The 11193-nt window shown below is 44.7% G+C and overlaps 1 protein-coding gene and 1 pseudogene across 1 annotated transcript; both read left to right on the top strand.

The window, feature by feature from the left end:
- The first annotated feature begins 1458 nt into the window (after nt 1-1458).
- On the top strand, nt 1459-2629 carry LOC147451368 (uncharacterized; annotated as a pseudogene).
- Nucleotides 2390-10465, top strand: LOC147451367 (uncharacterized). The gene is made up of 2 exons (XM_086520304.1): nt 2390-3325; nt 3430-10465. Exons 1-2 carry the CDS (start codon nt 3125-3127, stop codon nt 3619-3621), a joined length of 393 nt encoding a protein of 130 aa, XP_086376430.1. The 5' UTR covers nt 2390-3124; the 3' UTR covers nt 3622-10465.
- The last annotated feature ends 728 nt before the right edge of the window (nt 10466-11193 follow it).

The raw sequence follows: 11193 nt of genomic DNA, 5'->3' as shown, positions 1-11193 counted from the left end.
ACCGCCAGTGATGAGGGGCTTGTTGGCTGTGCACTTAATCTGTGCAAGGGAGAGTGTTGGTGAATAAAGGGCCATCATGGCAGGGAGCCGCATGGAAGCAAGGTCGCGAGCGGCCAAAAAGAGATTGCCATCCGTGTTGGAGGCCGTGAGTTGCCGGCTACAGAAAGGGAGGTGGTCGAAAGCCACAAGACCATAAGCCGCATGCAGAGAGGGTGGCCAATAGTCGAAAAAACGAGGTTTAAGGAGAGCCGCCATGGCTGCAAGCGAACAGCAGGGATTGCCGTGGCCGTTGATGCCATCTTTGTACCCGTATATGTGTTTTGATGCATGTTGTTTATGGTGATTGCTCGACTCAAATCATTTTATTCCTTCGTCTTGTCTTGTGCGAGGCCGTGGTAGCATTGGCTCTGGTCCACACAGGTGTGTGTGTGTGTAGAGAGAGAGAGGAAGAGAGTGATTGTGGTTATAGATTGAGTGTGGGTTTGTGTGTGGTCAAGGTGTGTGAGGCCTATCGATGTGAGTGTGTTTACAGGATTTGGTAAGTGTATGCATCAATGTGTGGGATACGGGTGACGGTTTGTTGATGGGTCTATTGTGTTGAAGTGCTCATGTGTGAGTGTGTGCACTCAGTGGTGCTCATAGGCGAGTCGGTGCATTGGAGATTGGCAGATAATGTGCGTGTGTATGTGATTATGTGTGGTTAGGGGTGCGGGTTAATCCTTGGGCTATAGAGAGGCAAGTTTGGAGTGTGTGTGGTTTGTTCCCCCTTTCCATCAGTGGTGCCCACTGAGGAGCTACTGATCGCTTCTTGGTGAAGTCAAAGACGGTGTTTCGGTGATACTAGTTTCAAAGAGCAAGTGCTGCTAAGAAAGATGTGGTCGGGTTTTCCAACTTTTACAGGTTACTAGTTTCAAAGAGCAAGTGCTGCTAAGAAAGATGTGGTCGGGTTTTTCAACCTTTACAGGTGTTGAAGATGCAGAAGTGTGGTTGCATGACTATGGTCTATTTTTGCTGGAGAGCGGCTTGTCGAAAGAAGAGGGAGTGGCTTAGGCGTTCTCACTCCTGGTTCGTGGAAAGACCAAAACATGGTACGATGGCTTGCAGGCTGAAGAAAAGCTAGATTAGTTTAGAACATCCTAGAAACGGCATTCCAAAGCAAAGCTTGGCTGGTCACTTTTAAGCGTTTGTGTGGGATTTCGAAGCGCTATGGAGCAAACTCATAAAGGTAACTGCTGCAGAGAATACTGACTTTTTGAAATTAAACAAATTCATGGAGTGCTTGCATGTGGATGTTTGTGATAAAGTTGAAGTCGATGGACCGGTGTCATATGCGGAGGCAGTGGCTTTGCAGCAGCTCTTGAAGAAAAGTCAAGTGAGGCAAGGGTGGTCCAATCCGATAGTGTCAGAGCCAGTTGAAGCGAAGGAGATAAAAGCACAACCGATGCTAGAGAGTCTGCATATGCAAGAAGAGTCAAAGATATTATGGTTGCAGAGAGAGAGAGAGGGTTATTCCTTTGCCTCGGATGCCAAACAAGAAAGATCGGGTGGTTGAAGAGGTGCCAAGCCAAGGAAATATGTTGCCAGATTCAGCTATGGATGGTCAAATCCCTGGGGCGTGTGCTCATGGCCGACAAGTGAGATTTGTTGATAAGGTTGAAGCAGTAGTGATGGACGAGATTCCATATTCTGAGACAGGGGAAGAGCATGAGTCAAGTGGCGGCAGCTCTTTCGCTAGAGATAGCACATGGGAGACGGACTCCACTTCCTCAAGGTATGATATTTACAATATTATGCATGTAGATGAGGTGGTCATAGAGCAGCATGAGACAGGTATAGGGATGCCTTGTGTGGACGAGGGGGTTGGACAACCGTCTCTTTTGCTTCGGGATGATAGGGTGTCGAAGGTTGGTGCCATGTTGTTGATAGATATGCTCTTGAAGCTTGCTTTATAAGCAGTTTTGCACCGTTTGCAAAGCTCTTTGGATGGAGAGCATTCTAGCAAAGGGAGGAATGATTTCAGGTGATGCAATTTCTTCAAATGTGGATGTATACCGCTCATTTTTTATATCAAGCATGCATATGGATACAGGTTATTGAAGAACCATGCTATGGGAGGCTACGAGAGTGGCTTGTTTACAGGTTTGTGGGTGTCGAGGATTTATTGCTCACACATGTTTTACAGATAGGTGGCTGTTCTCAACGCCATCAATTTGATCTTGGTGGAGCTGACGTCACGCATGGGTATCTCATGCCTTTCCGTTTGATCTGGGGGGTTCTACAGCTGATAAAATCTCTCTCTCTATCTATCTACTTCTTATGTACATACTAAGTATCAGTTTCTAATATGCAATCATATCTTATTTTAATAAATGCTATGGTTGAGCCTCGATTGAGCATGAATGCTCAACAAGGGGTTGGGCAATGATGGTACAACTGAAGATGGTCGGCCTATGGAAGTGCAAGAAGCCCATGCATGGTAGTTTGCAGGCAAATGACAGGGACATTCAGCGAGTGTTTGATGCAGCTAGGAGAAAGGTACACAGAGATGGAGCACTCTCTAGTAGAAACTGCAATTGTTTCTTCCTATCAACAGGTGACAGGAGCAAGTGTTCATATCATAAGGTTGTGAACGGGACGAGGGATGCTGGGTACAGGTGCTATTAGGTTTATATATGGGATTTTGATCTAGATGTCTATAGGACACTCTACTTGATAGGGTTTTTTCTGTGCTTGAAGGCACATATCTCATAGCTCACTAATCGGACGTTATGGCAGATTTATCACTCGGGATTATTGATGATTGAAGTGGTCAAGTAGTCTTTTTTCTCGACAAGATCAATACCTGGGAAGTCCTTCTACAAAGTGGATTCCATTTGTTTGTGGCTTGTGGAATAGCGGATATGCTGCCCTTTAGGGTAAGCTGGCATAAAGTGAAACATAACGGACATGCGAGAAGGGTGGTGGGAAACAAGACCAAGCTGGGTTTTTTTTCAATAGTGAAGATTGAAGCTGGAAATTAAAAGGAAAAAAAAAACGCTACTGTAAACGGGGTGGTGACGCTAGTGTACTCCAATGCATGAGTAGGATAGGATAACTGGACGGCAGAGCAGGAGGGCGCTATAGTATGCATGAGGAAAGGGTGCCATCTGGTGGCAAAGGCGGAGGTCATTGCAGGGTGTGTGAGCAGGAGCAGCTAGTAACGAGCATGGGGGGCTGCATGAAAACTTGCAATGCAAGCTGGGTGCCACCTGGGAAGGCGAGTGTGGTAAAGATTAACCGGGAGTTTGGAAGCCAGTTTAGGGGAAGGGAGTTGAAGCTCGGGCAGGTGGCGAGGGAGAGCAAGCTGAGAGAGAGAGAGAGAGAGAGAGAGAGAGAGAGAGCCACCAACAAGGGAGCAGACTCGAGGATTATGGAAGAGGCTGAGAGCAGCGAGTGCTATATGGGAATGGCCATTGCCGGGAGTTTTGGGGCCATGAGCAAGCAGTTGGAGGCGCCGCAGTAGAGGGCTCAGGTGCGGCAGTTAGAGAGGCGCTCCAGGTGGTGGCGGCTTCAAGAGGAGGGAAAGTTGCGCCACCTGAGGGTGGAGTCGTCGGAGAAGGGGCAGGAGGGCCTAGGCCTTGAACAGAATAGAAGGGCATTGCTTGCAAGGTGATGGTGCTAGAGGAACCAGAAGGAGGAGGAGGTCGATGAGCTGGGGAGTCTGAATGTAGAAGGGGAGAGGGCCACCATTTTGGAGGGCGTCAGTTGGCCGAGAACTGCAGTAGGGGGAGGATTCACCGAGAGATCATGGTGGCAGGCTGGTGGCGTGAGGGCCATTAAGGGCTAGCTACAGAGCATAAGGAGGGTCTCTGGGTGCTGCGTCAGCACTGCCATGAGGAACGGGACCATTTTGGAGGGCCTAATGAGGCATGCCGAGACCTACACCTAAATCCGCGCCAGAGAGCCAGGTTTGAAGAAGGCCGCCTAAATCCGCGCCAGAGAGCCAGGCTTGTTGGCTGTGCACTCAATTTGTGTAATGGAGAGTGTTGGTGAATAAAGGGCCATCATGGCAGGGAGCCGCATGCAAGCAAGGTCGCAACTGGCGAAAAAGAGAGTGCCCTCCGTGTTGGAGGCCGTGAGTTGCCGTCTACAGAAAGGGAGGGTCGTCGAAAGCCACAAGACCATAAGCCGCATGTAGAGGGGTGGCTGATAGTTGAAAAACGAGGTTAAAGGAGAGCCGCCCATGGCTACAAGTGAACATCAGGGATTGTCGTGGCCGTTGATGCCATCATTGCACGCGCATGTGTTTTGATGCATGTTTTTTCTATGGTTTATGGTGATTGCTCGACTCAAATCATTTTATTCCTTCATCTTGTCTTGTGCGAGGCCGTGGTAGCATTGGCTCGGGTCCACACAGGTGTGTGTGTGTGTGTGCGAAGAGAGAGAGGAAGAGTGATTGTGGTTGAAGATTGGGTATGGGTTTGTGTGCGATCGAGGTGTGTGAGGCCTCCCAATGTGAGTGTGTTTACAGGATTTAGTGAGTGTATGCATCAATGTGGGGATACGGGTGACGGTTTGTTGATGGGTCTATTGTGCTGAAGTGCTCATGTGTGAGTGTGTGCAGCCAGTGGTGCTCGTAGGCGAGTCAGTGCATTAGAGATTGGCAAATAGTCTTCGTGTGTATGTGATTCTGTGTGGTTAGGGGTACGGGTTAGCCCTCGAGCTTGAGAGTGGCAATGTGAGAGAAGAGTGAGAGAAATCGATTGTAGGGCCCCCAAGCAAGCAAAAATAGCTAAGTTCAAAGCCCCAAGGGCCAAATCAAATCAAAGTTACCAAAAAAGGGTGGGACTCCTCTATAAACCCCTTTTTTGCTCATTTTAATGGGCTGTCCGCCCTTGTTTTTGAACAGTGAAGTGCAAAGAGCCAAGAGGATGCTTGTATGTGCTCTTGCTAAGTAATTGGAAGCCCTTTCTCCCAATTTTTGGTGTTGTTTCCCCCTTACCTCCTCTTTTTTCTCTTGCTCTTTGCGTGTATATCGATGTCAACAAAAGTGTGTGCCCGCGGCCCGCTTTGTGGTGCAAAGAGAATGAAAATCGAGTTGTGGTGTGTCTTGGGTGTGTTGAAATGAGCATTAATAGTATGTGTGAGTTGAATGGCGGTCTTGCTAGTGTGTGAGTTGAGAGATGTGTAGCCGGTGGTCTGTCAGAGCGTGTTGAGTCTTTTGAAGGTGTTTTTGAGAGGATAGGGGTGCTGTGAGTGCCCTGAGCTATAGTGAGGCAATTGTGTGTGTTTCGGGTGTGTTCCCCATTCCCCCTCCATCTTTTGGTGCCCCCACTGAGGAGCACACCGATTGCTCCTAGTTAGACAAGAAGACAGTTTTTTGCATTGGTGGACATGGAGTCTCAAAGTTATGGGCCAATTTTCACATATGAAGATAGTTCAGACAAGTGGATTTCATATTTTGAGTTGTACATGCTGTCATTGCGTATGCCGAATGAGGAAAACAAGATGAAAACATTCCCGTTTGTGATGCGCGATAAAGAGAGAGTGTGGTATGAAGCTTTGGAAGGTGAGCCGAGGCATGCTTAGCCAGCTCTACAGGCGCGTTTCCTACATGGATTTTGTAAAGAGGCGTCCCCACTCGAGATGGATGCTAAACTAAAGGTGCTCCAACAAGATGTAAGTGAAGAATTCAGTTTGTTTTTGGATTGTTTTGAAGCATGTTGGATAGAGTAGCAACAGCCCTTGCCTAACATGCAACTGAGTGTAGCTTTGAGTAGACAGGTATTGAGTGTTTTCTCCAAGAGCTTGGAAACCTCTTGTAGCCTCCATGCACTAGTCGAGTCAACTTCGTCACACGGTATGCCATTTATGTTTGTGGTTCTCACTATCATTACAATAACATAGCGAGGCTTGAAAACAAGGGAGCCCCACAGTTTGGTGCTATTGCCGGGGATGAGGTGACCAAACTAGGGAAGAACCTCAGTGCTCAGTAGCATTGTCCAAAACCTCCTCTAGGTTTGCCTAGAGAACAAAAACAAACTTTTAGAAACCGCACGATTGAGGTATGTTTACCTCAACTGTGTATAGATGTCTTGGGAGTAGTTGTACTCGTCGTTGAGGACCTTTAGGCTTAGATTCTCTGTTTTGAGTGGTTAATAGCTTGGATTATGTCAGAGTTTGAGGGTTGATGCTCAATGAGTGGGCTACGGGGGATACCAACGTAGCATAGCCCAATGACAAACAATACTTTTCAATCCGAAGTGATGAGCCACTTGCTAGGGCATGGAAACACTCACAAGAGTAGTGAGCTCATCATGGCAACACAAATGGTGACTCTACAAGGTGAGCTTCTCAACCTATGGAGGAGCTAAGCCACAATGATTGGCAATCTCCACCTCCACTTCTCTTCACCTAAAATCAACCCAATCACACTCACTAACAATTGCAACGACGCACATATACCTAATCCCGTCATGAAATGCACTAATCACAAACGCACACGGATAGATCTGTTGAGCATCTGCACTCTAATCAAACTTACATGCACACACAAAGAATAGAGGACAATCACACAAGATTAGAGAAGTAATAACCACTAATTAGTTAAGATCAAGCTAATCAAGCATCATTAACAAGAGAGAGTATGAGTGGCATAGTGAAAGAGAATTAAGACTTGATTACTATTAATCAAGTCACATGAACAAAGAGAAGCTCAAGGACTCCATAGCCACACACATCATGAGCTTAAGGATTTCATAGCCACACACCTCCATGAGCTCTTAGTAAGAGTGGTCTGAACAAATGAAGTTGAGAACCCTAATTCCATTTACCCACGGCCTTATATACCTAGCGTAAAAATATGTAATGTCCGAGCACCCAAGGATTTAGGGCTCCACTACTTACTGTATCTACAACCTAGGGACATTAACTAACCTGTTCTTTAAAGCTTGAAACATTGATTGAGACCGTAACACATTATAATTATTAAAATGGCTTGAAATAAATTGGAAAATTACAATACATGATCATTTTGGAAAAATGTGAAAATGTGTAACTCCAATCTTCACTGCTTCTTCGTATTATATATCTTTGATGCGCATTCATAAGAATTGGGCCTTTAGTAGCTCTTGTGAATTGACATTCGCTCAATTAACATTTCTCCCTTTCAATTTTATTGCATGTCCTCGGGCACTATTAAGAAGTGTCCGTGGAGGCCTTGGAAGGTTGTTGACTAGTTGTCAATGGGCTGTTTGTCTTCATTCATCAATGAATCTATTGATGAGGTCCATTTTGCTATGAATGTCTTAAGTTTGTCTCTGGTGTGAGCTAGAGATGACATTGCATGTTCATTGTAGCAACATAATGGGAGGTTTTCTATTTATTTAATAAGAGTATGTACAAGAGAAGTAGATAAATGAGGATCTAAATTAGGGTCTAATACTTGGCTAACCAAAGGCAAAAAATCGAGTGGAAAAAAAGTGCCTTTGGGATACATGCATTATTGGAGTACTTATGAGCATGGGAAATATTAATGAGGTACTGAAGGGATTATTTGCTGATGAATTTAGAAATAAGAGGGTAGCAAATATAAGGGTAGAAATATAGAATATTGGTTTGCCTGTGTGTAGTTCACTCAAGGTGCATAGGTGAAAGCAAAAAAGAGTGTCTAATGTATATGTCCATTGATGGGACATCCTATATATTCATACATAAAAATGCATGAAAAAAAATATGTTGCGCAATAAAATTTTTGAGGGGTTTTTCACAAAGAAGGTGTAGCTATAAAAGCATACAGCATGGCTTTACAAGCTGGCACCCCTTTAAGAAGGGTTTTTTCTAAGAGGATAGGTGCTCTCATCTTACTGTGCATTATGCATGAGTATTGGACTCTACGTCGCTCCACCATGATTAAGTTAATAGACTTCGACTCTTATGCTCGTCTAATCTAGCATGAGTGACATGACATAGATATGCTCAACATTTCCGGCTTGAGCGTAAGCATAATAACTACAACTTTTAGCACATAGTTTATTAAGACTTGAAGCTTTGGGACTAACACTTTACTCATTGTTCATGTCTCAACAGTCAACTCTGACTATGCAAAGAGTGTTTTTTTCACCCTCGAAACTTGACTTTTTATATTCTTGAGCTTACTACAAAAATTTATTCAGGTAAAAGTAAGCTTGAACCTTCAAAGAATGGATTATTGAAGGACCAAGTTGGCATTGAAGGTTTCATTTTCCATACTCCTTTTATCTTTGAATTTGTATTCCTATTAAATTGATTGTCCTTTGATAGTGAAGCCTCCATTAATTCTCGAGTTAAGCCTGTTGTAATAAGGAGCCTTTGACGCTGTTATAGGCCTTTGTTGACTTTCGGAACCTGATTTCTGACTAGCAGCATTGAAAGACTTAGGAATACAAATCTTGTCGTTACCTATGTAGCTTCTTTGATGACTTTGCCTGGCATGAGGTCTTGTTAAGCTCTTGAGATCTTTATGCAGTTCTATCATAATTATAGTCGGCCTTTGGTTTAGGATTCACTACAAGAGGTTCTTCATATTAGCGACGCTGTCAAGATACCGGCAAGGCCGGATAGACAAGGGTGGGGCCAGGGTAGGCGGTGTGGAACGAGGAGTCCAACCAGGGCAAGGGCCAAGGGCTTGCCTATAAAAAGGGTGGTTAGGTGGTGGACTCTGAGACCCTAGCTTTCCTTATCTTACACTGGTATCCGGGCTAGGCAGTGTGGAACGGGGAGTCCAACTAGGGCAAAGGACCAAGGGCTTGCCTATAAAAAGGGTGTTTGGGTGGTGGTGGACTCTGAGACCCTAGCTTCCCTTGTCTTACAGACGCTAGCAATGTGAGTCTCAAATGTGAAAATCCACGGCGTCGCTATATTATTTGTTGCATAGCAATGATCATAGCGACAATCATAACGATGATCATAGCAAGATCGACATAATAAAAAAATAATTTAAGCGCCAAAAACTAAAATCCCATATCTGAGTTTCGACGCTCTAGCAAAATAGGTATACCCGTGCCGCTCCCTCTCTCTCTCTCTCCCCCACACACACACAATATTGGTACTAGTATTGGTTCTACTACAGATACTCTCTCTCTAGCAAAATAGGTATACCCGTGCCTCTCTCTCTCTCTCTCTCTCTCTCTCTCTCTCCCCCCCCCCACCCCACACACACACAGTACTGGTACTAGTATTGGTTCTACTACAGATACTGATAGTACTCGTATGAGTACGATTATTGCAATACTGCTATACTAGTACTGGTAGTACTGGTACACTATATACTAGTACTAGTACTGATAATTACTAGTACTACTAGACGATGTTGGTACTAATACTTGTACTACACACTATTTTTACTGTACTGCTATTGTTAGTACTAGTTGTATTGGTACAATATATATTGGTACTGGTACTACAAGACTATATTGGTACTGATACTGACACTATACACTATTGGTATTGATACTCCTATACTGCTACTCGTAATACTAGATTTGTATTGGTACTGATATTGATACCTATTTGTACTACTACTGAACTATATTGGTATTGGTATTGGTACACACACACACATGGCTGTTTTTAGTGTGTTGCTATTTCCCTGGTATATTTTTACTAGGATTGTTGGCCTGGGGTACTTTTAGTGAATAACTCGCTTAAATTCACTATGTAACTTTTATAGGGTGGTACCTTAATGGTACCTAATCCTTAGGTACTAAATGGGTTATGGACGGGCTAACGGGATCTGTAAATGATGTTGTCTTTTGCTTAATAACGAGGTGGCTCTCTCCTAACGGGTCTGCAATACTACGCTCTTAAGTGCTCTCTCTCTCTCTCTCTCTCTCTCTCTCTCTCTCTCTCTCTCTCTCTCTCTCTCTCTCTCTCTCTCTCTCTCTCTCTCTCTCTCTCTCTCTCTCTCTCCATGGTGGTGCTGCTACACCATCCCCCTCCTGAAGTCGGGCCAACCATACGGCTACAAAGGAAGGTGTCCACTTGCTCCAAAACCTATAAAAAGGTGAACTTTACATGCTTACTTAGCATTAATGGTGTGTGTATTTGGGAGAAGTGTCTGTACATTAGGACTCTGAGGTTTTTACGTGCAAAGGGGTAGTGTTAAATGTGAGATCTATGGAAAAGGACAAGGATAAGCAGACTATTGTGGAGTTGGATTCTCCAACTCATTCTCAAGTGACTTTTGGCATTGAAATGGACTGCTATTTGAACTATTTGATGGTTGTGAGTACTCCTCATGCATATGCCGGTAGAGGCACTTGAATAGCTTCTTCTTGCTGAACTTTATCTCAAGAGATCCTGTAAAGCACAAGGGGCTTCATATGGTTTTTTCCCTTGTGAATATATGATTAGGTTGACATTTCTTATTATTTATGTTTGAAAGCAATCTAGTTGGGTGACATCTATAACATGTGGGATACCCATGCATCACCTGAGTTTTGGCACTCTAAAAAAATAGGTATTCCCTCTCTCTCTCTCTCTCTCTCTCTCTCTCTCTCTCTCTCTCTCTCTCTCACACACACACACACACATGACGAGAGAAAGGAGAGCTAGCTATGCTCCTTCCCTCTCCTCCCTCTCATGTTCATTTCCCCTCTTTATCTCACTCTCTCTCTCTGTCACACACACACACACACACTAGTATACTGGTTATAACTCAAACAACCCCCCCTCCCCCCTTCCCCCCCCCCCCCCCCCCCCCCCCCCCCCCCCCCCCCATTTTGCATAGTAGTGATACCTTTTTGCTATGCCAATAAAAACCACCTTATAAATGGGACATTACCCCTACTTAAACAAAGCGTGAAAGAATAAGTGCTATCATCATACGGGGTAGGCGGCCCCTGTCCACTCTCTATTGCCCTCCCTAGGCGATGGCACTTGCAGGCTCGCGCAGTTGAGGGCGGCAGGATGCATTCATCCTACTTGCTCTGAGAGCGTGCACACCATCCTATATAAACTGAGGTGAGGGCACACTCTGGCCCTCACTTAGCCTTGGATTAGGTTTTTTTTGCTTATTTTCGCCACTATCTGAACTTGCTAAAGAAATGGATCTTGCAACTCAAGCAACACAGGTGTTATGTTTTACCTTACTACCAATTTCGGTTTTGGTTTGTTTTTTACTATGCATGGTTAGTAAAGAATGGAGCCGTCTATTTTATACACTATTTATTAGTC

The sequence above is a fragment of the Adiantum capillus-veneris genome, chromosome 9, assembly GCF_014529385.1.
Source record: "Adiantum capillus-veneris isolate H3 chromosome 9, ASM1452938v2, whole genome shotgun sequence".
Classification (NCBI taxonomy): Eukaryota; Viridiplantae; Streptophyta; class Polypodiopsida; order Polypodiales; family Pteridaceae; genus Adiantum; species Adiantum capillus-veneris.
The sequence above is the reverse complement of the archived record's forward strand: the minus strand, read 5'-3'. Positions and strand labels throughout refer to the sequence as shown.

Excerpts from the sequence above, each read along its gene's own strand:
- LOC147451367 (XM_086520304.1), top strand. The coding sequence starts at position 3,125 with ATGCATGAGGAAAGGGTGCCATCTGGTGGCAAAGGCGGAGGTCATTGC. Across the intron at positions 3,326-3,429 it reads GGGAGTTGAAGCTCGGGCAG|CGAGTGCTATATGGGAATGG; the intron begins GTGGCGAGGGAG and ends GGCTGAGAGCAG.